Source organism: Phyllobates terribilis, unplaced genomic scaffold (genome assembly GCF_046119375.1).
Source record: "Phyllobates terribilis strain yellow unplaced genomic scaffold, ASM4611937v1 Scaffold_2__4_contigs__length_985480577, whole genome shotgun sequence".
NCBI lineage: Eukaryota > Metazoa > Chordata > Amphibia > Anura > Dendrobatidae > Phyllobates > Phyllobates terribilis.
The window spans coordinates 370,247,186-370,271,733 of NW_027362762.1; the positions used below are offsets into that span (position 1 = coordinate 370,247,186).

The window sequence follows — 24,548 nt, forward strand, 5'->3', positions numbered from 1 at the left end:
TGTGCTCCAACCTGTCATACCAGCCAGTACCTCCCTGCCTGCATACCAGTCGTGCTCGCCAGCATCCACCCGTCTATATTCTAGCCGTGTCTGCCTATACCCACCAGTCGGTGTGCCAGCCTAACCTGCCTGTTCCAGTATTCCCCTGTGTGGGTCAACAGCCGTGTCCGGGGTCTGACCTGGAGTAGCACCTGGTCCCTCTGCCCGGTTCCTCCCTGGTGCACTGGCGTCGTATGCCGTCGTGAGACCTTGGTCGGATCGGGCAGATACTTAGTTACGCCCCTCCAGGCACTCTCCGGTTCATGGCACAGTGGAATCACTAAACACGCACACGCCAGTCAGTCCGGGCGTGTGCATTACACACTTCAGTGTTCGTTTTTTCAGCACTGGAGTGGCGCTTTAAATGCTACATCTAGATGCCTTGCTGAACGGTGGTGTGATGCGACATCAGTGTCTTCAATAAGGTGAGCTGAGTTCAAAGCCAATGAACTCCGTTCACCTCACTAACGTTAGCGCTAGCAGCGTGAGAAAGTTCTCATGCAGCGAGCAGTGACGTCAGTGAGGTGACTGGGGTTCATCAGCTATGAACTCCGGTGACCTTTTTAACATCAGCACTACATATTGCAGGAGCATAATCACGCTCCTGTCATAGTGTTTTCTGGCTGGCTTGTTGAGCAGTCGCATCATACCACCACTCAACAAACCACCCAGATGTAGCAGAGCTGGAGTTCTTCGCGGGACAGATATGGATTATCTTCAAGTCAGACACGTGAGGAATAAAATGGTTTATTATTTTTTATTTTACAGTAATAAATGGGAAAAAGATGGATGGGGAGTATTTATTTTAAATAAAGGAGTCTGTGTCTTTCTTTTAATTAAAGGGCTTTATTCTGGCTGTGTATTTTTTACAATATGACTATGGGGTTAGTAAAGGGGGCATCTTATAGACACCTCTCCATTACTAATCCCTGGGCTTGATGTCAGCTGACAATATAAAGCCAATAGTATTAGCCCACTTGTCACTGCACCAGGGCAAGAGGGAAGATGTGATTCTAAGAGCCAGAATTGGCGAATCTTATGGATGCTGAGAGCTGATGTTCTTAGTCTGGGAGGGAGGCAATATTGATGGCCCCTTCCTAACTTATTAATATCAGCCCGCAGCTGTCTGCCTAGCCTTTTCTGGTTATTAATTATAGGGGGACCCCTCACAATTTTTTGGAGGAGGGGCCCTCAATTTAATAACCAGTAAAGGCTAGAGCATACAGCTGTGAGCTGATATTAATAGTCTGGGAAGCTTCATGTTTATTACCCCCTTCTCAGGCTATAAACATCAGCTCCCCAGCTGTCAGCTTAAACTCAGCTGGTTATTAAAAATTCATGGGACAACACCCAATTTTTTCCTTAATATATTGAATTATTAGCTAAATACATAAACATTAAACTACACACGCACTGCACTAATTATTCTTCCTTTCCTGGGGCGGTCCTCATGTGAGCCAGTTTCTTTGTAGCGCTTGATGGTTTTTGCAACTGCACTTGGGGACACTTTCAAAGTTTTCCCAATTTTTCGGACTGACTGACCTTCATTTCTAAAAGTAATGATGGCATTGGCCACTCATTTTTCTTTACTAAGTTGCTTTTTTCTTGCCGTAATACAAATTCTAACAGTCTATTCAGTAGGACTATCAGCTGTGTATCCACCTGACTTCTGCACAACACAACTGATGGTCCCAACCCCATTTATAAGGCAAGAAATCCCACTTATTAAACCTGACAGGGCACGCCTGTGAAGTGAAAACCATTTCCGGTGACTACCTCTTGAAGCTCATCAAGAGAATGCCAAGAGTGTGCAAAGCAGTTATCAAAGCAAAAGATGGCTACTTTGAAGAACCTAGAATATAAGACATATTTTCAGTTGTTTCACACTTTTTTGTTAAGTATATAATTCCACATGTGTTAATTCATAGTTTTGATGCCTTCAGTGTGAATGTACAATTTTCAAAGTCATGAAAATACAGAAAAATCTTTAAATGAGAAGGTGTGTCCAAACTTTTGGTCTGTACTGTATGTCACTGACATCTTTCTATCTATTCTATGTATATACAGTATCTATTCTATTCTGATGGGTCATGCTGTGAATTTACTATACTTGGCTGATGAAATGTCGGGTTTTCTAGGAGATGGGTGTGTAAATATCAGACTGCACATGCTTGGTCCATGTGCCGTGGGAATTTTTTCTCGCACCCATTCACTCGCCTTAGCTAGTCTCGTCCGATATACGAGGCCACTTACAGCATGCTGTGATTTCTTTCTCAGTCCGATCTGAGCTGAATCATTGACTAACATTAGTTAGCATGCAATTTTTTTATCAGATTGCACTCGTCCGTTTTTAGTACAGAGTATGAGCCCTAAGGAAAAATATAGCACCATATGAAAACGCCATTTGACGGCAGCTGGAGTGACTAAAGTTTTGCCCCTTACATGTATTTGTCGAGTTCATAAAGCCTACAACTTATTTTAGAAAATGTTATTTTTGTAGCCATTATGAGCTTTTCATTTGCATCATAGTCCTGTAGTCATGTTTTTCTTTCCATATTTAACACCTATATTAAAATGATTTAACTTACTTTAGTTTTAGCAATGTCAGGGCGGTATAGCTGGACCAGCAAAGTCTATGAGAAATCAGAATTCTCTGTTCACACATCTTGGTTTTTTTATTGTGTATTTTGTGCCTTGGTTGGGTTTTTGGAAAATAGAGCATGTCACTTCTTTCAGCTTTTTTTCAGCATTTTTTCAGCACTTTTTCACCCATGGGTGATGAAAAAAAATCAAAAACGCTGAAAAAAAACGCGGTCAAAAACGCACCAAAATTTGCATCAGCGTTTTTTCAGCTTTTTTCACAAAACTTATGTACATGCATAAATAGATACAAAAAGGCAGTGAAAAAAACACTGAAAAAAAATGCATCAAAAAACGCAGCAAAACCTGCATTTTTGACGCAGCTGATTTCCTGCCAGAGATTATGTTTTGCTGCAGATTTGTGACGCTGAAAAACCCAAGTGAGAATAGTGAGAATAGAGTGCAGGTTCTTGACAGAAACAAATCAAGTTGTTTTGATTGACCCCAATAACTTATTCCTCTTCCTGATTGCTGGGGGGTATTTTACACTGCACAGTGTATTGGCTTCACTAGAGCAGGTATTGTGGTACTTGGTGATTCTGGAGGAAGTATTTTATGCTGTATTGGTATTTTATTCTGCATTATGGTACCGACAAATTGGACAAGGTGTTATATGTTGCATTGTGGTATTTGGTGGTGTTGGGGAAAACATTTTATGCTTCATCATGCTATTGTTTATGGTGTTGTTATCTAAGGTGCTTTATGGTGCACTCTTCTATTTATGCGCTAGGTGAGGGATGAGTTAATATTTTGTGCTGCAGTGTAGCATTTGTTTGTGGTTATTTTTAATGAGTTTTGTGCTGCATTGTGTTATTTGGTGCTGCTATGGGGTATACTTTGTGATGCATGGTTGTATTTAGTTGGTGCTGCATGGTAGTGTTTGTTCACTGGTGAGGCCAAACTATAAAAAGTTAAAGACACCTTGTTCAACTGTTTTTTTAGAAATCCTAGGCATTATCAGGCAATATAAATGTGTAAATGTAAATAGCTAAAAAAGGAATCTGTCATCAGTTTTTTTCCACCTGATCTGAGCTCAGCATGATGTAGGGGCTGATACCCTGATTCTAGCAATGTGTCACTTACTGGGCTACTTACTGTAGTTTTGATAAAATCAGTTTTATCAGCAGGAGATTACCATTAGATGACTAGTAAACCTGCTGCCAGGTAGTCCTCTATATTCATGGGCAAAAATCTACCAATCAGTGGTGTGAGCGGGGTTATGCAGAGCTCAGAATTCAAATAACTGCTAAACCTGCTACAAAATGAAAAACAGTAATTTAACTAAAATGTCAGCAAGCAGTCCTCTAAGTGACAAATCACTGGAATCAGGGTCTCCGCCACAACATTATGCTGATCTGGGGAAGTAAAAACCTAATGACAGATTCCCTTTAAGGGTAGGTTTACATGCAATGGAAAATATCCAATGTGGATTTTATTGAAAATTTTGTTGCAGATCTGCATGTATCGCATTTTGTTGAAGGTGTGTTGTGGATGTTGTCCTATGCAATGCCAAGGGTAAAATCCATAGTGAAAATCTACAGATATAAATTCAGCGGTATGAAAATGCCTGGCCGCTGTACTTAAAGTGTGGCTTCTGGGAGAAATTGAACTTTATTCCTCCCGGTAGCTACTGGCTTTCAGTTATACAGGTGTGCCGATGCGGCTACAGTCACCGCTCAAAGCACTGTGAACAACAGCTGTATGCACGCCCCGGCACTCTGACTGATAGCTCGCTGTGCAGTCTCTTGTCCCCACATTTGTCTCCTCTTCAACTCCTGACCCAGCTGCTCCACTCCTTCCCCCATAGTCTTTTGCTGTGACTCGTGACTTGTGCAGAGAAAATTGACCTCCTGTTTCTACAAAGACCTTGGAATGACTTTGGTAGTGAGTTTTCAGTCATGTGATGTCATAGATCTAATGGAAAACAGAATAATTATCTGGGTATTAGGGCAAAATGAGCAATTGTAAGTACATAGTACCATATAATATGATGATAGCAATATGTTAAGAGGATAAAAACTTTGACGGGAGGAGGAGTAGCAAATCCGCAATTAATATGCAATGTGTGCACTGTGGTCTTATAGAAACACTACTGATTGATTTTACCTACCTGGCTATAGTTGAAATCCAAAGCAATACACTGACTTACATGTAATTGTGCAGACTGCTACTGTCACTCGATAGTTAAAATCAATCAGTAGCGCTACAACAAGTCTCCATGTAGCCCAGGTTTTAATGATGTCTGTGTTGCAATTTAGCAGATTTCAAATTACTTTGATTATTTCTTACAGAAACTCATTTACTCCCCGATCACATTTTGTGCTCCAGTTTTGCCTTGGTTGTATCCTTGTGCATATTGTGTAGGATTGTGTGATTGTCATTTTGATATGTGGCTAGAGAAATGTAGTGAACTTAGTATATAACCATTCATAGACTGTCAGAACTTTCAACCTTACCATTTTAAGACAAGGCAAACATTTCTTACATGTCTAAGTCAATAAAAAGTAATAAAATCTTGTGATGAAGTTTGCCATCTGCCCTGCATATCAACTGCAGTTTGTTAATCCAGACAAGATCTGAGCCAGTCATCAGCATTTTCTTCAGCAGGAAAATAAATGGAATATCAAAGAGAAAGTACACCGAAGCTTTTTACAGAGTTATAAAATCATGAATGATAAAAGAACTGGTCTCAGAAGTAGAAAGTTACAGAAATATGATATTTGTTTAGAAAAGATTCCTGGCGGTGAGAACTTTTTATTGCTATTTTATTTTTAGGCACTAAAAGAAAACGTTGACTGTGATTGTGAATATTGCAATGTTATACTAAAGTGTAGGAACGCCTTTAATAAACCTTTATTATTGACATTAGCATAATTAGCATAGTTATAATGTATTCAAATTATATTTCTCGCTGAAATGGAAGCAAAAAGGTTATTAGTTGGGCTAAGTTTATACGGGCATCTAAAATATCCCCCGGGTTTCATCGTGAAAAAAACAGATTTTCATCTCAATTCATTGTCATCCGTATGCAATCCACATGGCATCTGTATGGCATTAATTTTTATACATCAGCAGTTTACAAGACCAAATACAGTATCCTATGTTAAAGAATTGCATTTTATCCATAAAAATCGTATGCTATATGGTTGATCTATATGGGATCCGATTTTTTTTTTGTGCACTCAGGGCCTTGAATAGGAGAGTCTCATGCAACATTCGTAAGAGCATAATGCACGATGCAATTTTTCCACGCATAGATTCGGTCAATTATGTAAAGTTTTTAGTCCATCAGACCTGACATAACCATGGCAGTATATTGTGACAATATAAAGAAGTTATAATTTTACTGGGTTAGATACTGTACACAGGCTACATTTCCATGCCATTTTTAGATGACTACACTTTTCAATACAAAGGCGTCATTAAGAAAATTAAAGGGGTTATCCACTACTTTGACAACTCCAACTGAATCCCTAGGTTCCCCTTTCATTAAATAATAACATTAATACTCACCTCCAGTGCCGTTCTAGTGATGTCGGCACTGGCTCTCCTGGGCTTGCCTGACATTATGTCACGCGATCCCTACGGTCAATCAGTGCTGCCTTCACTCTCATCTCATTCGGACAAATCAGACATTTGGAGGAAGTGAGAGAGCAGCCGCAGCTTTCACTTCCTTCAGATGTCCGTTACATCTGAAGGAGGGGCATAGTGAAGTGACAGCTGACTGACCATAGGGATCGCATAACATAACAATGTAAGGCAAGTCCGGGGGGTCCAGTGCCGACACCGATGGAATGGCGCCAGCACTGGAGGTGACTATAACTGCTATTATTTTATAAAGGGGAAACATAAGGATTGAGTTGGGGTTGTCCAAGTAGTGGACAATTCCTTTAACAGTGCAGTATGCAATTTTTACAATGTTATGGAGATGTTTGGCATCCATGCAAGTTTTTACTAAGATTGTGGTAGACGTACACAATCCCATTGTGCAATGTGTTTGACTAAATCAAAGCTTGGACACGAAGATGTCAAATCATGCATAATTAACCCTGTAAATACTGCAGAAATATAGCATATTAACACATGCTAACAAAAAGCAGACTAACAATACTATTACACAGACTGTTACATATGTAACACAAAACAAACTCACTCCACCTAGCATTTACTGTTCTGTGCTTACTCCCAATATGTTTTTTTGCCTCAGCTGTCATTTAGTTGCAGTTTGAGTTCCAGATTAACACTGTGCCCATCATTGGTGTGACTATAACTATTTTTCAAATGTTAAGGGTATGAGCCCACGATACAGAAATGAAGCAGAAAATTTCTGCAGCGTTTCTGCATGTTCTTGGCAGTGAAAAAAGCTTGCGGATTTTGCACGCATTTTTGACGCGTTTTTGACACGTTTTTACATGCGGATTTGACTTGTGTTTTTCAAATGCATTGGGACCTCAAATCTGCATGCAGAAATGGACAAATAATGGACATGCTGTGGATTTTTCTGCAAGGAAAATCCGCTGCGGAAAATTCCGCAGCATGGGCACAGAACATGCAGATTTTCATTGGGGATCATGGGATTACTGCGTTTTGCAAGCGTTTACGCTGCGGAAATTCCGCATCAAAAACGCTTGAAAAACGTATAGTGGTCACACAGCATAAGTTTTCTTTTTTTCCATGCCATTAATATCAATGTATTGTTGAATAGTTTAGTTACTTGTTACAATAATGATGGTTATAAAATGGCTATGTGCAGATATTAATGCAGAGTGTCAATGTGCAGCCGTCACTTCCCTGCAAAAATCACATCAACAACATTTCTATATCATTAGAAGAAAAGGTAGTGGTTGTTTTTCTGACATTGTCTGGGAGACTTTTCTTCCAGTTTTCTGTCTTTATCTTGACTGGTCTTTTGAAATATTGATAACTTATAAAAAATAGTCTTTTGGAACATGTAGGGATGAGTAAGTGATGGGTGTAGAGCATGTTCCTAATATCGCAAAATAAAACCCATAGAGCGGACATGATGATGGTCTCACTGCCTATGTCTGCCAGAGATAATCACATTGCCTAGACCAGGGGTCTCAAACACGCGGCCCGCCGGCCGCATGCGGCCCCTGAGGCTGCTTTATGCGGCCCGCAGGCACAAACCCCTTGACGATCCCGACCAGGTCCAGGAGGAGCCGCCGACAGCAGCGCTGCATTGCCGCACAGAGACTGTCTCCCAGCACAGCATTTCCAATGACAGCCGCTGGCCAATCAGAGGCCAGCAGCTGATATCTGCGTGTCGGCGCAGTGAGTATGATGTCATTGCCATATGCAGATGTCAGCTGCTGGCCTCTGATTGGTCAGCGGCTGACATTGGAAATGCTGTGCTGGGAGACAGTCTGTGTGCGGCAATGCAGCGCTGCTGTCGGCGGCTCCTCCTGGACCAGGTCGGGATCGTCAAGGGGTCGGACTCTGTGGTGCCTGCAGGCCACATCTGCAGGAAGGCCGCCGAGGGAACGGAGGACAGGTGAGAATCATCTTTTTTTTTTTATGTGTGTGAAGAACAGCACAGGGGGCACATAGCCACAAGAGGGGACCTGGATGGGGCACATAGCCACAAGAGGGGACCTGGATGGGGCACATAGCCACAAGAGGGGACCTGGATGGGGCACATAGCCACAGGATGGGGACCTGGATGGGGCACATAGCCACAAGATGGGGACCTGGATGGGGCACATAGCCTCAAGATGGGGACCTGGATGGGGCACATAGCCACAAGAGGGGACCTGGATGGGGCACATAGCCACAAGAGGGGACCTGGATGGGGCACATAGCCACAAGAGGGGACCTGGATGGGGCACATAGCCACAAGATGGGGACCTGGATGGGGCACATAGCCACAAGAGGGGACCTGGATGGGGCACATAGCCACAGGATGGGGACCTGGATGGGGCACATATCCACAAGATGGGGACCTGGATGGTCACATAGCCACAAGATGGGGACCTGGATCGGGAACATTGCCACAGGATGGGGACCTGGATGGGGCACATAGCCACAGGATGGGGACCTGGATGGGGCACATATCCACAGGATGGGGACCTGGATGGTCACATAGCCACAAGATGGGGACCTGGATCGGGAACATTGCCACAGGATGGGGACCTGGATCGGGAACATTGCCACAGGATGGGCACCTGGATGGGGCACATAGCCACAGGATGGGGACCTGGATGGGGCACATAGCCACAGGATGGGGACCTGGATGGGGCACATAGCCACAGGATGGGGACCTGGATGGGGCACATAGCCACAGGATGGGGAACTGGTTGGGGCACATTAGTACAAGATGGGGACATTACTACAAGATGTTTGCCATTATTACTATATGATGCTAATGGTATGACAATTTTACTGTATGTGGCCAATTGGAGGAAAGAAAATTGTAAAAATCAAAAAAATAAAAATAAAGCATGAAAAAATATTGGGCACTAAAAATGCTGTTTAATATGTAAACTAAAGTAAACACAAAATAGTACACGTTTATTATCGCCACATCCATAACGACCCAAGCTATAAAAAAATAAACACGGGAAAAATGTTCAAAAGGTGTATACAAAAAAAATGGTATCACTAAAAATGTCACATTGAACAAAAAATGCGGCCCCCCAAATTCAAATTTTTTCCATTTGTGGCCCATATACCCAGCCGAGTTTGAGACCCCTGGCCTAGACCATGATGAATCTACTTTGCAGTTACTAATACATTGGCAAGCATTCAAGTGTAGTATCTTCATTAAGTCATTTTAATAAGGCGGCATATTGGTATTGATATTTCTCAATGGGAATATGAATTAAGTCAGCTTTCATAAGTGTCAATAACTGGGGACAAGTCATTGGCAAATAATACTGAAAACTTCAAGCTACTCGTCTGGTGAGATAATATGCAACAAACCTGATGTCTTTTCGTTCCTCTGCTGTCAGTATACATGGAATGACGACTGTAATATTTGGGCAGGGAGAGAAACTAGTTCAACTGAAAGATATCTGCCTTCTTGAGAAATATAAACCTAATATTTGCTGGTGATTTTTCTCAGGCAGCTCGATGTATACTGATTGTATTACAGTATCATGTGGTTTATTGGGCTTTGTTCACATTTACATTAGGGAATTTTACCAACCAGCTTCACATATTCCATACGCCAATACTGTAGTATAATATTACATGTTGGCCATTCAGATGAGTAGTCATTAGTGATTTACGAGCATGCTCGGGTGTTTTCAGAGTATTTTCAGAGTGCTCAGGTGTTATGTTTCAGTCACTCCATGCTAATGATTTGCGACTGTTTGACAGCTTTAATACATGTGAGGAATGCCTGTTTCTTAGGCATTGCTCACATGTATTAAAGCTGTAAAACAGTCGCAAATCATGAGCACGGAGTGACTGAAACATAACACCCGAGCATGCTGAAGATACTCGGCGAGCACCCGAGGGTTAACAGAGCATACTCGCTCATCACTAGTAGTCATCCATGCATCTCATGCAAACACTGGGTCTATCAGAGCGAGAGCTCCTTTTTGCCAAAATGTGGACCTCCTTCTTTCAAGTTTATATGTCATTATAGTGTATATCGGCAGAAGTTGTCTTGCTTGAGGCCTTTTAAGCAGCAACAATTAGCATGTGATCATAGCTGTATGCAGTGATTTGGGGCTTGTATCAGTTTATAATAAGCTTCTTGTATCCTTCAAATTAGATGTATAAATTGATGTCTGTAAAGTTCATATATAGAAAAAGTAGCATATAGATATTAAATGACAAGCAGAGTAAGCACTTACGAATTTTCTAAAAATGACAATTCTGAAGCTGGTTGCAGATAATTTTAGCACCAAACAAGCATTCTAATGCGCATTCATTATTGGAACATTCTACCTTGCGGAAAATACACACATGATTTGCCACATTTTCCCAAAAGACCGTTCTTCTGGGACGTTCTTAGCTGATTATCATTACACATTAGAAGTGTGACAATGGAGGTTATTTGCCAGGATTTTTTTTAAGCATGTCCAATCAATTTTTCACCTGACGGAACAGATTACAATCAGAAGTTGTTGTTGTGTCCCTGCAGAAGCTGAGATTAACCAAATGAGAACTTATTATCATTGCAAAAACAATATGTAAATCAATGGGCAGTTCTTCAGAAGAGTATACATGTAGCATAATCATACAGCAGAACACATCTGAGACTGACCACTCACATGTCACAGTTCAGCAGTATGACAAAAATTATGGTGATAATAAAGGTATGAATCAGCAATATACTTCAACTTTTTCGTTGATCTGTTTATTTATATGGGCAATTATCATTAAAATGCATAAAATCATTCAATTTATAATCATAATTGCTATGTACATGGTTATATTTATTTGAGTCTATTGAGGAGAGAAATTAGGTTATGTTAACGAGAGTCTAGTTATAAGAAGGGGCTGTGTCATGCTTCTGGATACAAAGCCTTGACTCTGTGTTCTGTGGTGAGCGTCTATTTCTGCTGAGCCACAACAGATACATCTATTCTTTGGATGTTTTAGTTCTCTTACCATTGTTTCTATCAGTTTTGGATACCAGGTGTTTTTCATTTACTCTGTTTGTCCTATCACCTTTCGGGTGCAGCTTTAAATACCATCCCCTACTGTTGTTTCCTGCTGGTGATAGACTTTGTTGGATTCATTCACTTTGCGATAGTTTGTGTTGGTTGTAGCTGTTTTGAGTGTGATTCCTTTACTGTTTAGGGAACTGCTACTCTAGAGATCCTAGGTGCTGCTAAGGACATTCAGGATAAGCCACCGTTGAGTGGGGGGGGGCACTGCATTATCTTAGGGTGCCAACCTCTACAGTCAGGCAGGGACAGACCAGGTTCAGAGAAGAGCTTTTCTCAGTCTGAACAGGACCTGTCAGTTTCAGGTGTTTGTCTCCCTGGCTTGTAAATTCCCTGTATGAATGTGCTTTGGCAGTCATAACAGACTGTCATCTACTAGGGAAAGCTAGTAAAAAGAGGTTAGTTATATTCCATTATCTCCCATGAGGAGGTTAGTTGGAAGATTAAGTACTGAGCAATGAGAGGAAAGACTAGGCTAAAGAGGTAGTTCAAGTTTTTTTATTGATGATTTGTTCTTGGCATCAACAATGTCAGATCAGTGGAGACACCAAGCTTCCCTACTTATTATCTGTTATTACCTCCTTATTCTCTCAAATAGGATTTGATCTGTAGCGACCAATACACATTGAACAGTGTCGGGCTCTGTTCAATGTTTACATCTGTCAGCCTCCAGAACTAAGGGATGATTGATGAGAGTGCCGGGTGTTCCCACCAATCTGATATTGCTAACTTATCTTAAGGAGAGGTCATCAATATTATATAACTTGACAACCACTTTAAATTCCCTGACGTCTGATAACAAGAAAGGGTAAATTATATCTCCAGTTATCCAATGGGAATAGTTGTAGAAGTAATTGGCCATATTCTGTGTGATCTTTGAATGGTCAAAATTACTTGCAACCAATGAGAAGAGGGGAAAGGTTATTTTTTCTACCAACCATCTAGAAAGGTTAGAGATAGGTTTAGTTAGGAGTTGATTATATAAGTGGGTTACTTGGCAACTAGCTAAAAAAGTGGATTAATGGTCTTATTAGGAGATTTAGTGGATTATGTTCTCTGCCATCCATTGTGATAACTGGACCATAGCAGATATATTAAATTCTCTGCTCTTCATTGGGAATTGGCGGTAGATTAAAAAGATTAGGGTGACAATTTTTGTTCCAGTCCTAGATAGAAAGATAAATAGATCCTGATCCTTTACCCTTTATTACCACCATCATTTCCACCTCTGAGTTACATAAATTTAGCACTGGTATTGTAAAACGTACCCTATACTCATGCTCTATAATTCACATAATTTCATTTGCTATTTAATAGATTTCTCATTGGAGCTGTGAGGTATTTACACAGCAAATATGTTTACATGACATATTGAAAAACTGGGCCAAGATCCTATTTTATTTTATTTAATCATAGTAGATTTATTGATTCTTAAACCCGCTTCTCCTTGTGCCAAGCATACAAATAGCAGATTTAATATTTTGCACTGAAGAAATACCATAAATATAGTTCACTTAGCAATAAGCAGACCTCACTACTTCTACCAGGTATTTATATCAGGGAGACATTTACAACATGGAATTTCTGATGTAATGAAACATTTCCAGATACAAGCGTTCCAAGTATCGGAATGATTTCACAATCTGTACATCCTTGTGTACGTTTGTCTAGTGCTCATTTATATTTTCTCTTGTTTTTTTCTCAGGATCTCAAATAGAAAGCCATAAAGTGCATACTTTTATTTGGATAATAACAAAAAAGAGTAACAATAAAAAACAAATACAAAAATAGTCTCAATTATTAATTGTCAGCTATATCTATGTGCACGTGAGTATAGATAGCTATTAATCGCTGAGTAAGACTATTCATTAGACTCCTGTTGCCAGAGTGAAAATAAAATGTAGGTTATACTAAATCTTTCCCCACAAAGCAACACATGAATCAGTTCATCTCCTCATGCTCTATGGAGCCTTCATTTTAGAAAAAATGTTGAAGTTGACATGTAACCTGCCTCGTTGATCAACTCTCTAGGGGCCCATATACCTTAAAAAACTGTTGGCTGAGCACTTATTTGGTCACCACCAGTTATCTGCCCCGACTGGCTGAACCAAGAATGCATGTGTTTTCAAAGAAGGCGATAGAGTAAGATGCTGCCAGACAGTGTGTGAAGGCGATTTATCTCCTAGAAGAAAAATGTCAAGCACTGAAATTCAGAATGCCTGATCCTTCTCTCCAAGGCATTATCTAGGAAAGATGGGGGAGGATTTCATACACATTACATGGTCCTCCATTTCCATCAACCTTTATGTGTTAAGGAACTGTAGTGTCAAATGCAATTAAAGGGATTTTTTCAGTAGGATCAATCTTCCTAAGCCGACTACATACATGGGCATGTGGGCCATAGGAAACTGAATAAAATTATACCTTGTTATCTGCGATCTGGTGTCTTATTCCAAAGAAATCGAACATTGAATATGTAAATTAGCTGTTAAGAACTTTAGGCTGGACCTAGATCTCCCCGAGAATCTGCCTCCAAAATTTATTTTAAATGAAAGAGGGCGTAACCAGTGTGAGACATGTAGATTAGGAGAGAAAATGGTCAGTCATTACATGACTGACAAATTCCCTTTAAGTATGATCATATGAGCAGTTAAATATAATCATATGAGACTTGCCTTTGTATGGAGGTCTAAACCAGTTAAAAAAAATATCAGATGCTACTGGTTAAGGGGGATCTGTGACCTTCCACAAGCTATTCAGAAGCTAGGTATGTAACCTATAGCCTGAACAGGAGCAGTGTTGATATGTCTCTGTCCTAACAGATCAGATTAAAATGGGCTGAATTGTATAATTATCTTTCTACATAAAGAGCTTAGTGTTGAGGTGAGTCCAAGAAAAACATCAGCTGACGTTGGAGCAATGACTCTGTTGTTGAAGAGGACGACGATGAATGGGAACATTTTCATATTGAATTTTTATTGAATTTTTAAATAGCTTAACCCCATCAGGCATGCCAAGTCATTGCCTTAGACTTAAGGTGGGCAGCTTTATTATGTTGTTGAGAAATTTGAATACAAAACGAGGACTCTGCAATGGTACACGATTAGTTGTAACATCATTGAATAGAAATGTTCTTGAGGCAGAGATTTTAACAGGATCAGCTGAAAATGATAAGGCATACAGAGAGATTTCCACGCAGATAGTTTGTTGCTTATCGTGTGAAAAGGCTGAAAGTAAATAGACATGGTTAATTTGAGTTAGTTTTTATTATATAGAGCACACTTTTCTAGCTTCTGAAACGTATTTGTTTCAGAACTCTGACTGCTAGTATATATACATATATACTGTACTGTATATTTATGAAAATGGCCGCCATGGCCACCACCCATCTGGAAAAGTTTTCCCCCTCCCATATACTAATGTGCCACAAACAGGAAGTTGATATCACCAACCATTCCCATTTAATGTAGGTGTATCCACATAAATGGCCCACCTTGTATATTGTACAACTAAACATGTAATAAACTAATACAAAGTAATATTACTGAAGAAATATTTTAATTATCTTTTGCATTAGCCTTTAAGAGATACTGTGCATACTCGAAAGAGACCACATGACCCTCTAGCAGCAGTTTTTATCTGTGCATTCACCTTCTCTCTTTGCATTGTACAATTTGCACAAAGATTATTTAAGATTAGTGGTTTATGTGTCCCTTTTCCATAAAAATGTCTGCCCTTGTCTGATGTTGTAATAAATTAGACTCAAGCTGTTAGCCCCGCTTTGACATAGCGTCTATCACTAGAACTATCCCCATACAGCATCAATTGCTTCCTTGCCTCTTATTTTTATGACCTGGTGATTTAAAGATAAAAACAAATTATAGCAATATAGGTTTATACAACAGGATCACACACTTAGGAACTTAGGCTGAGTAAGCAAGATTTTACCTTTACCACTTAATGTGGTAGCCTTAGGTCATAAAGGGCTGACATATGGTTTTTGGTTTAATGGCTTATAGAAAAATAGCAATTTGTTTTCTAGTGGTTTCAATTGTCCCCAAGTTTAAACGAGGCAGTGTATTGCAAACAATAATAAAAGAAAAAGGCATTTTCTTTAGAGTTTAAGACTCCTGACACAGCATTTCATTGCCTGAGACCCTAAGGCTCACAGAGCAATAATATCTTGCTTCCCTAATTGCCACTCATCATTACATGTTGAAATAATCTCTTCTTCTTATTCCTTCCCTCCTAGGTGTCCATTGATGAGCGCATCAGACAATTGCATGAAGCCCACAGGGATTTTGGCCCCACGTCTCAGCATTTCCTTTCCAGTAAGCATTTTAACTTCTGTTAATTAACCTGCATGCTTTGTGGATGAGTCAACTGTCCCATTTCACGTGGTGAAATATCCCAGACATCACATTATAGAGCCTGTCCTCCAAAAATATGAAGTCTGCACCTTTCAGATAAAAATGCTGAGTGGTGAAGGTTGAGTAGAGCTCCTAAATGACCATCTGAGAGTACCAGGAAACATACATAGCTGAGAGATGGAAATTTAGGGCTCCTTGAGGAAGCTATCACAATCTTGACATAAATCTGCTATAATCCAATAATTAATGATAATCTTCAGCATCTTGTAGTATTTTTACTATACTTGTATTATGTTTTTATATCTTGCAGTATTATAAGAGTATAACAATATACTTACCACCCTCATCCAGGTCTCACGTAATGTAGGAGTAATCAACATGCTGTGGTTAAGTGGTGCCTATCTGAAACAGGTTCCCAGCTGCTTACAGTGCTGCTATATACTCCGAGGGCCACTGCTCACACCAGCCAGATATAAAAGTATGGTGAATTGGGAATTTAGTGGATTATTATTTTCTGTAGAAAACACAACCATAATTCAAATTTGATTGCTTTAGGTGAAGCTAAGAATTTGATAGTTTCAAAAAAAATGCATAAACATAGCTTGTTCTGCAGTTGCTAAAGAGTTTACAGGCCCTGAATGATCAGTAGAAAAACAAATATGCAATTGTCCCCTTTTTTGTAGTCCGCAAATGAGAAGATACATTTTTTAGCATCGAGATTATGATTGCAATTATCAGAGGTCTCTCTTGTCATGAGCGGTGCACTTAATGACATCCATTACATGACTAAGGCTCATTTTGTCGAAGTAAACTATTAATATTCTCATTCAAAATTTTATTTTCATGTTTAACAGGAGTGAACTGCTCCCTTCACTACCTCCCTATCTCCCTCATAGTTTTTTCCTTGACAGGGATGGAGGGTGGGGGTGGTGTGTTCTCAAAAGGTTAACTGTTCAGATTAGCAACATTGATATTCCACTGACCCGACCTGCACGCTGACTGGTGACACTGAAGCTAGCCAGATCCAGCGATCCAACCAGCTTCCGAGTAGCACTTGCGGGGTCTATAGCAAAGTGCTTGTCAGCGCTGTGCTCCTTGCCTAGGAAAACAGCAACAACTGATTTAGAAAGGAGAGGATTTTTAATAAAAGGTAAATTGCAAAGTTGCTGGTTTTTCAATCACTTTGCAATTTTTTCCATTGATGATGAAAATGATGAGAAAACCATGGTTAAAGATAGAGACCCATAACTTTGAGGAGGCAACACGTGACTTAAATGTCTTTCATTTTCATTGTAAAATAAACAAACCTCATTTTCTGAAACTATTAGTCCCTTTGCACCAGTCCTCTAGAGCAGGGTTCCCCAACTCCAGTCCTCAAGGCCCACCAGCAGGTCATGTTTTCAGGATTTCCTTAGTATAGCACAGGCAATAATTCCATCACCTGCACAGGCAATAATTCTATCATCTGTGCAGTACTAAGGAAATCCTGAAAACATGCCCTGTTGGTGGGCCTTGAAGACTGGAGTTGGGAATTTGGAGGTTCAAATTAAAGAACTATACAGGAAGGCTTTATTTATTTATTTATTTTACTCACTTTTATAGCGCCATTAATTCCGCAGCACTTTACAGACGTTATCACCGTGGTCCCCATTGGGGCTCACAATCTAGATTCCCTATCAGTATGTCTTTGGAGTGTGGGAGGAAACCGGAGAACCAAGAGGAAACCCACAAAAACACGCAAACTCCTTGTAGATGTTGTCCTTGGTGGGATTTGAACCCAGGACCCCAGTGCTGCAAGGCTGCAGTGCTAACCACTGAGCCACCATTCCTCTCAATTCAAGTTTTTGGGGACGTCACCATGGGGTACTGAATTATAAGGATACTTTTTGATGACATAACTCGTTTCTAGCATTTTGTGGAATACACAATAAATGATTTGTCTTATCATTAGGATAATCAACGTGAGACTCCCTTTTGTTTACTGGAGATAAACCATAGCATCTGACATAGCTATGCTCTTACTCATACAGCTATGGCCGGTGCTGCAGCTCCGCCATCTTCACCTGGGTGACACTAAGCTGCAGTACTTGCCCCGCACGGACAGGGCTGTAGTACAATAACCACAATGTTAAGACAAAATGACCCTTACATTGTCCTGAACAACATTGGTTCAGGAGTATGAAGACACTACCCGTTGATTGTCTATCCAATGGATAAGCCATCATAGATACCATTAGAAAAAAAGAGTAGGGAAGCCTATGCTTTGTGTACTCATTGGATTATTCAACAGAGATGAATAACTTTTCTTCAGCAAATAGTTTTTTTCAGCATTGAATCCTAAAGAAAACAGTAAATATATTTTCTTGCCTCACCAAAGTCCATTTAGTGAGTTCACTTTTGAGTTTAGTTTATACAGAGCCGTAATCTAATTAGCAACACAGTCTAGTGTATAATGGCAAGATGCTGTCAATTTACTTTAAGGAAGTTTTCCCACACCACAAGATAAGTGATATATGTCTGTGTACTGAGACCTCCATGGCTGTGAACACTTGAACAGGGGACCCCCATCTCCTAGCACTACAGTCAGTGAGGAATGCAATGATCATCAGCATACACTACAGTATATCATTTCTGTGCAGTCTTTCAGGCTGATATAGAAAGCTTAGTACACCCTCATAGGCTTTAAATGGAGATGCTGAGTGCATGTTCAACCATTGCTCAATTCTAGCTCATCTTTCCTGCAGAAAGGGGGCAGTATGTCAAAACAAAGAGTTCTGGACTCCAGTTCTAGTGATCGAGGGACCTTGATTGAGAGGGTCCAGCAGAGAGCCCCAGTAATCAGTCATTTATCACATATCCTGCAAATGCCCTGTTCATATCCTTCATCTTAAGGATAACCCAGCAATGTTGTATCCTGGAAAACTTCTTGTGATATAAAATCGATTAGCTTTCATAACAGTTCATAAATCGATGTAGCCATGTTAAATCTTGAGAAATAAATGCACCTATACATTTTGGCATCCATGCTCCTTGACATTCAATTTTCACACTTCTTCATGTATATTCCTGTAAGAATGAGTGGATCAGAATATTTACAATGCAACGCTCTCATGAATGACCTTCTCTGATTGCTTGCAGGAGCGTATTATAACTTCTGACCCTATCAATAGTAAATGTACTGTCATTAAAATGTAAAATAAAATGTGTAAGCTGTTATTTCTCTTTCAAAAGCTCCTAATGGGACGTATTGTTCTTATCAGCAGTAATTTGGCGCAGTTTTGTCTCTTTTACCATTGTGATCAATTGTACTCACTTACATATTTAAATGGGTCTTGTTCATGTTAAAACCAGGATGTAGAAGTGTCAATTAAATGCTGGCAATCTTACCGTTTCTGCTATTAATTTAGGTGACCAGCCATGCTAATTGTTTTAACCTTCAGTTTTTATGCCCTTCGTTCACCTCATTAAATTTCTGATGAACCTTCTCTTCTCAAGCTGTCAATAGTTTACATAGGTTTTGTACCTGAGGACCATACTGCAGTTTTGTTTTGCATTGCTGATCCATAAAACTTTACAACTTTATTTAATGTACTAAAGAGCTAATTTAAAGAAATAAATGTACATGCCGCACTCTACTGTGGAAAAACTTACCATGGCAGCTAAAGTAATGCTTGGAATTTGGTAAATGTTCCACTTATAATGCTCTCAACCACAAGCATTTATTAGCTAAGCTGGCCATACACTTTAACTTATAATTGGGAAACCTTCTTAATTTCAGTGGGATCAGTGGACAAACTAATTATATGTGCAGGTACAGAGTCCTAAAGCAAAAGTTAAGTAAAGACTTTCAAGAATGTTGACCTTCACCATTTCTACTTCTAGGAAATTCTGATAGGAGATCTGGCCACAGAAATGTCTTTGAAGTAGTTTAAGATTTTTTCTCTACCAGTGAAATTGCTCATCCAAGCAGTCATGTATATTGCAGGATGAGTTTTGGGCCCACAACTATTTCATTTGTTTAAATAACTTTACAATATATCATAGGTAGTTTTGCATTTAGTTAGTGCATAATTTCTTCTACTACATATAAAGCAATCTTGCTCATGACCTCCTTTTTGTATTTTCAGAAATAGTAAACATATTCTTCCAAATGGTGTGGCCCAACAGACTCGACATGGCTTGAATATATGCATATTCATACATATGTGTGTGTGTATTTTTGTGTGGGTGTATATGTGTCTATATTTATAACCACAATTCCGAAAATGTTGGGACACTAAACCCAAGACAAGAATGCAATGTTTTGGAAATTTTTAATTTCCATATTTTATTCAGAAGACAACAAAGAACACATATCAGAAGTTAAAAGTTCCATTTCATTTGAAAAAATTTATTAGTTTAGAAATTAATGGCAGCAACACATTTCAGAAAAGCTTGGACACAGTTAACAAAAGGCTGAAAAAGTAAGTAGCACTAATAAAAAACAGCAGGAGGGTAATTTTCAACTAAAGGCCCCGTCACACTTAGCGACGCTGCAACGATCCCGACAACGATACGACCTGTCAGGGATCGTTGCTGCGTCGCTATGTGGTCACTGGTGAGCTGTCAAACAGGTAGGCTCACCAACGATCAGGGGAGCAGCGACATCGTAGAAAGAATCTTTCCACGATGTCCTGCTCCTGGTTACCAGCCTGCTGAAGCAGGAGCAGGCTGGTAACTATGGTAAACATCGGGTTACTAGAGGCACACGCGCTCCTAGTAACCCGTTGTTTATCATGGTTACCACTCTGCTACAGTGAGCGGGAGGTGACCGCTCACTTTAGCAGGCTCGTATCCATGATAAACAGCGGGTTATTAGGCGCGTGTGTGCCCCTAGTAACCCGATGTTTACCATAGTTACCAACCGGATCGCTGCTCCCGCTGGTCACACACAGCGATGTTTGCTGACCAGCGGGAGAGCAATGACCAAAAAATGGTCCAGGACACTTTGCAGCGATCAGCGACCTCACAGCTGGGGCCTGATCGTTGCAAAGTGTCACACATAGCGACATCGCTGGTGAGGTCGCTGTTGCGTCACCAAAACCGTGACACAGCAGTGATAAACATGACTGTTTATAAAAAGAGCATGTTAGAGAGGCAGAGTCTCTCAGAAAGATGGTCAGAGGTTTACCAATCTGTGAACAATTGTATCTAAAAATTGTGGACCAATTTCAGAAAAAATATTCTCAACATAATATTGCAAAGATTTTGAATATCCCACCCTCTACAGTACATAATATTATTGCAAATTTCAGAGATTCTGGAGAAATTTATGTGTACAAGGGACAAGGCCGACAGTTGATATTGGATGCTCATGACCTATGGTCACTCAGGTGCCACTGCATTAAAATTAGGCATGATTCAGTCATGGGCTCAGGAATATTTCCAGAAATCATTGTCTGTGAACACAGTTAGCTATGCAATCCACAAATGAAAGTTAGAATTCTATCATGCAAAGAAGAATCCATATATCAACAGAATCCAGAAATGCTGCCATCTTCTCTCGGCCAAAGCCCATTTAAAATGGACTGAGGCAAAATGGAAAACTATTCTGTGGTCAGATTAATTAACGTTTGAAATTCTTTAAGGAAACTGTGGATACCATGTTCTAGAGACTCAAGAGGAGAGAAAACAGCCAGCTTGTTTCGGTACACAGTTAAAAAGTCTGCATCTCTGATAGTATGGGGCTGCATTAGTTCCTATGGCACAGGGAGATTGCTTATCTTCAAATGCTCAGAATCATATAGAGGATTTAAAACATGTGCTCTAATCCAGACAACAACTATTTCAGAAAAGGCCTTGCATATTGCAGCAAGACATTGCTAAACCAAATACTGCATCCATCCTAACAGCATGTCTTTGCAGAAGAAGAGATTGGCTGATAACATGGCTTCATACAGTCTAGACCTTTCACCAATAGAAAACATTTGGCGTATTATGAAATGAAAAATCCAGCAAAGAATACCCAGGACTATTGAGCAACTACAGTCCCGCATTAAACAAGAATGGGACAACCTTCCTCTCCCAAAGCACCAGCAATTGGTTTCCTCACTTCCCAAACATTAAGAGACATTTGGAAAAAGATGAAGGGATGCTACATAATGGCAGACATGGCACTGTACTACATTTCTTATTTATTTGCTGTCATCAATTTCTAAATTAGTTATTTTTTTCAAATGAAATGGAAAAAAGTCTAGCTTCTAACTTCTGAATTGCGTTCTATGTTCTGTTGTGAATAATAGCATTCTTGTTTTATTTACATTTTATACTGCATCCTAAGCTTTTTTGTAATTGACGTTGTATATATGTGTATATGTATATGTATGCATGTGTGTACAGGCTATGCTATGTGTGTGTGCATTTATGTGTGTGTATTTGCGTCTGTGTGTGTGTGTTTGTGTTGGCATTTATATCAAGGCAGTGTTTAGTAGTCCCTCCACAATAGTTATATCCTGCAGTCTACGTGAGCAGCAATGTTTTAACGTTCTTTTTTGCAAAACTTTTCAAGTTCTGTCAAGTTGCTTAGGGACTGTAAAAAAAAAGAAAAGCTTTATTTAAGTCCAGTCACAAATTTTCAATTGAACTGAGGTCCAACTTGGCCACTCCAGGGCATTACCATTTAAGTTTCTAAGTCACTCTTGCGAAACTTTGGGTTGATGTTTGGGGGATCAATGTGTGGCAGGCTGCAGATGCTTTTCTTGTATTTTCCTAAATTTGGTTTACCATCTACAGTCACAAACCTTTCTTTGAAACTGATATTTTTTATCTAAATTTTAGTGTAGCCCCCCTTTATAGAAGAATACCTAATGAGAAATCTTCTATATATGCAAGAAAGAACATTATTGTAAAGAAAATTGTCCCTTAGCAATTGATTTTTATTTGCCTTCTAAATTCGCACGTTTTTCTTTCTAACTGGCAGCATAAAATCTGCAAATTCTTAGAGTTTGAGTTGTTCTTGTATGATGATAAGGGCATTTATACACTTGGTTTTTGAAATAGCTAAAATAACCATGATGTAAAAGTAAAGCAACAAATTGAAAAGGAATAGTTATTGGGTTTGCAGCCCTTTATCACCCAGCCACCTGTTTATTACGCCCAGCGTTATTCCCTTTCTCACGTTATCTTTGAGCTGTAACACAACTTCACCTATATTCCATTTTATGTGCGCTGATTAGCTACACTCTACACTTTTCCATGTGATTAGTGTACAAAATGTCAAATCTGCAATCTGTGCTGTTCTATTCCCTATAATAAAACATATTTTCATCTAGTCCAGATTTATTGCTTTCAATAAATCTGTAGTAAGCCACTATTTCAATGAATATGTATAGCATCTATGGCCTTGAATTGGGATATGAAAAGATTTCATTTCTGTGCAAAATTGCTACTTAAGTATCGAAGTAACATCCCAAATTTTTAAAATGGGATTTTCTAGAGTTAAATATCAGACTAGCTGCAGGAAATGTATCAAATAAAAATAATTTCCCCTAAATTCTCTGCTACTCCAGAGTTGATGCCTCGTGGTCTCACTGCCTTTTGTCTTTTTTTGTGAAGAAATGACATGCTATTCCGGGATTTGGCCATTGGAGTTAATTGTTGGGCTTAAATGCTACCATGCATGTCATCACTACAAGCAAATAAACATTGGAAGCAACCTCAAAAGGGGATTTAACAGGGGAATAATGTTAGTTTTGTATTATTATATAATATTTCCAGTAGTTTATGTAATTACTTAAAGTCTTGGTCAATCCCTTTAATGTAGTATTTCCTATTCAAAAGGGGATTTAACAGGGGAATAATGTTAGTTTTTTATTATTATATAACATTTCCAGTAGACTATGTAATTACTTAAAGTCTTGGTCAACCCCTTTAATGTAGTATTTCCTATTTTATTATTTTACTCAGTGTAAGGTAAAGAGTGTTTCCCACTAATATAAGAAAATATATATTTGGAAATATTCCAGAATCCTCTTTTTGTATGCAGAATACGTATTCTGATGTTAACATTTAGAAAACAACAGTAGGCTAATCAATAATCAGATATTGAGCCAGTAAAGTGTTATAATCTTGGTCATGACCCATTGTAAGCCGATAAATTAATATGAAGTTAAAGGAGCATTGTGCAAAAAACGGATACACTGTAAAAAGCATAATACAAAGCCTCAGGGGGGCAGTTTATAAGTTTTTAACAGAGATTCAAAAACTTTGTCTGAAATTCTGCACATTGTGAATCAGTGTTGTCCATAATATTTCTTTAAAATTAATTTCACACCAAACTAAATTAAACTTTGTTTTTATTGTCCTCATCCCATACAATGTAAAACTGCTTGTACGCCCAGGTACTGTCCCATCCACTATTTATGAGTGCATGGTTCCTCTCCATCAGCATTATGCTGAGTAGTGTTGAGCCACCCCCGTAGTGTTCGGGTTCGGTTCGGTTCGTCGAACACCGGGATGTTCGAGGAACTGTTCGTCGAACTGTTCGTCGAACACCTTAGAACACCGTCGAACACCGTTAAAACCAATGACAGGCAAACAAAAACACATAGGAACACATAGAAAACACCTTCAAAGGTGTCCAAAAGCTGACAAACTGCTCAGAAGACGCTTTCTTTAAAAAAGCCGGCCGGCAATTCAGCAGCGGCATACACCGGTACCCGACAATTTAGACATGAAGGAATAGAGCATCACACATAGATTAGATAGATAGAAACATGTCAGTCACATATATATGAAGTACAGTGACAGTGTTGCTTACTGTACTTGTCATTTAGTGTAAAGGATTTATTAAAAAATATAATAGTGTTTTCATGCACTGTCT

At 39.4% G+C, this 24,548-nt stretch overlaps 1 protein-coding gene across 13 annotated transcripts in view; it reads left to right on the forward strand.

The window, feature by feature from the left end:
* The window catches only part of DMD (dystrophin), a 3,940,859-nt gene that overhangs the window by 3,434,436 nt on the left and 481,875 nt on the right, over nucleotides 1–24,548 (forward strand). For all 13 annotated transcript variants that reach the window (XM_073664716.1, XM_073664719.1, XM_073664714.1 and 10 more), the window contains one exon: nucleotides 15,571–15,649. In XM_073664716.1, coding sequence (XP_073520817.1) covers nucleotides 15,571–15,649 — 79 coding nt within the window. The remainder of the gene's footprint in view (nucleotides 1–15,570; nucleotides 15,650–24,548) is intronic.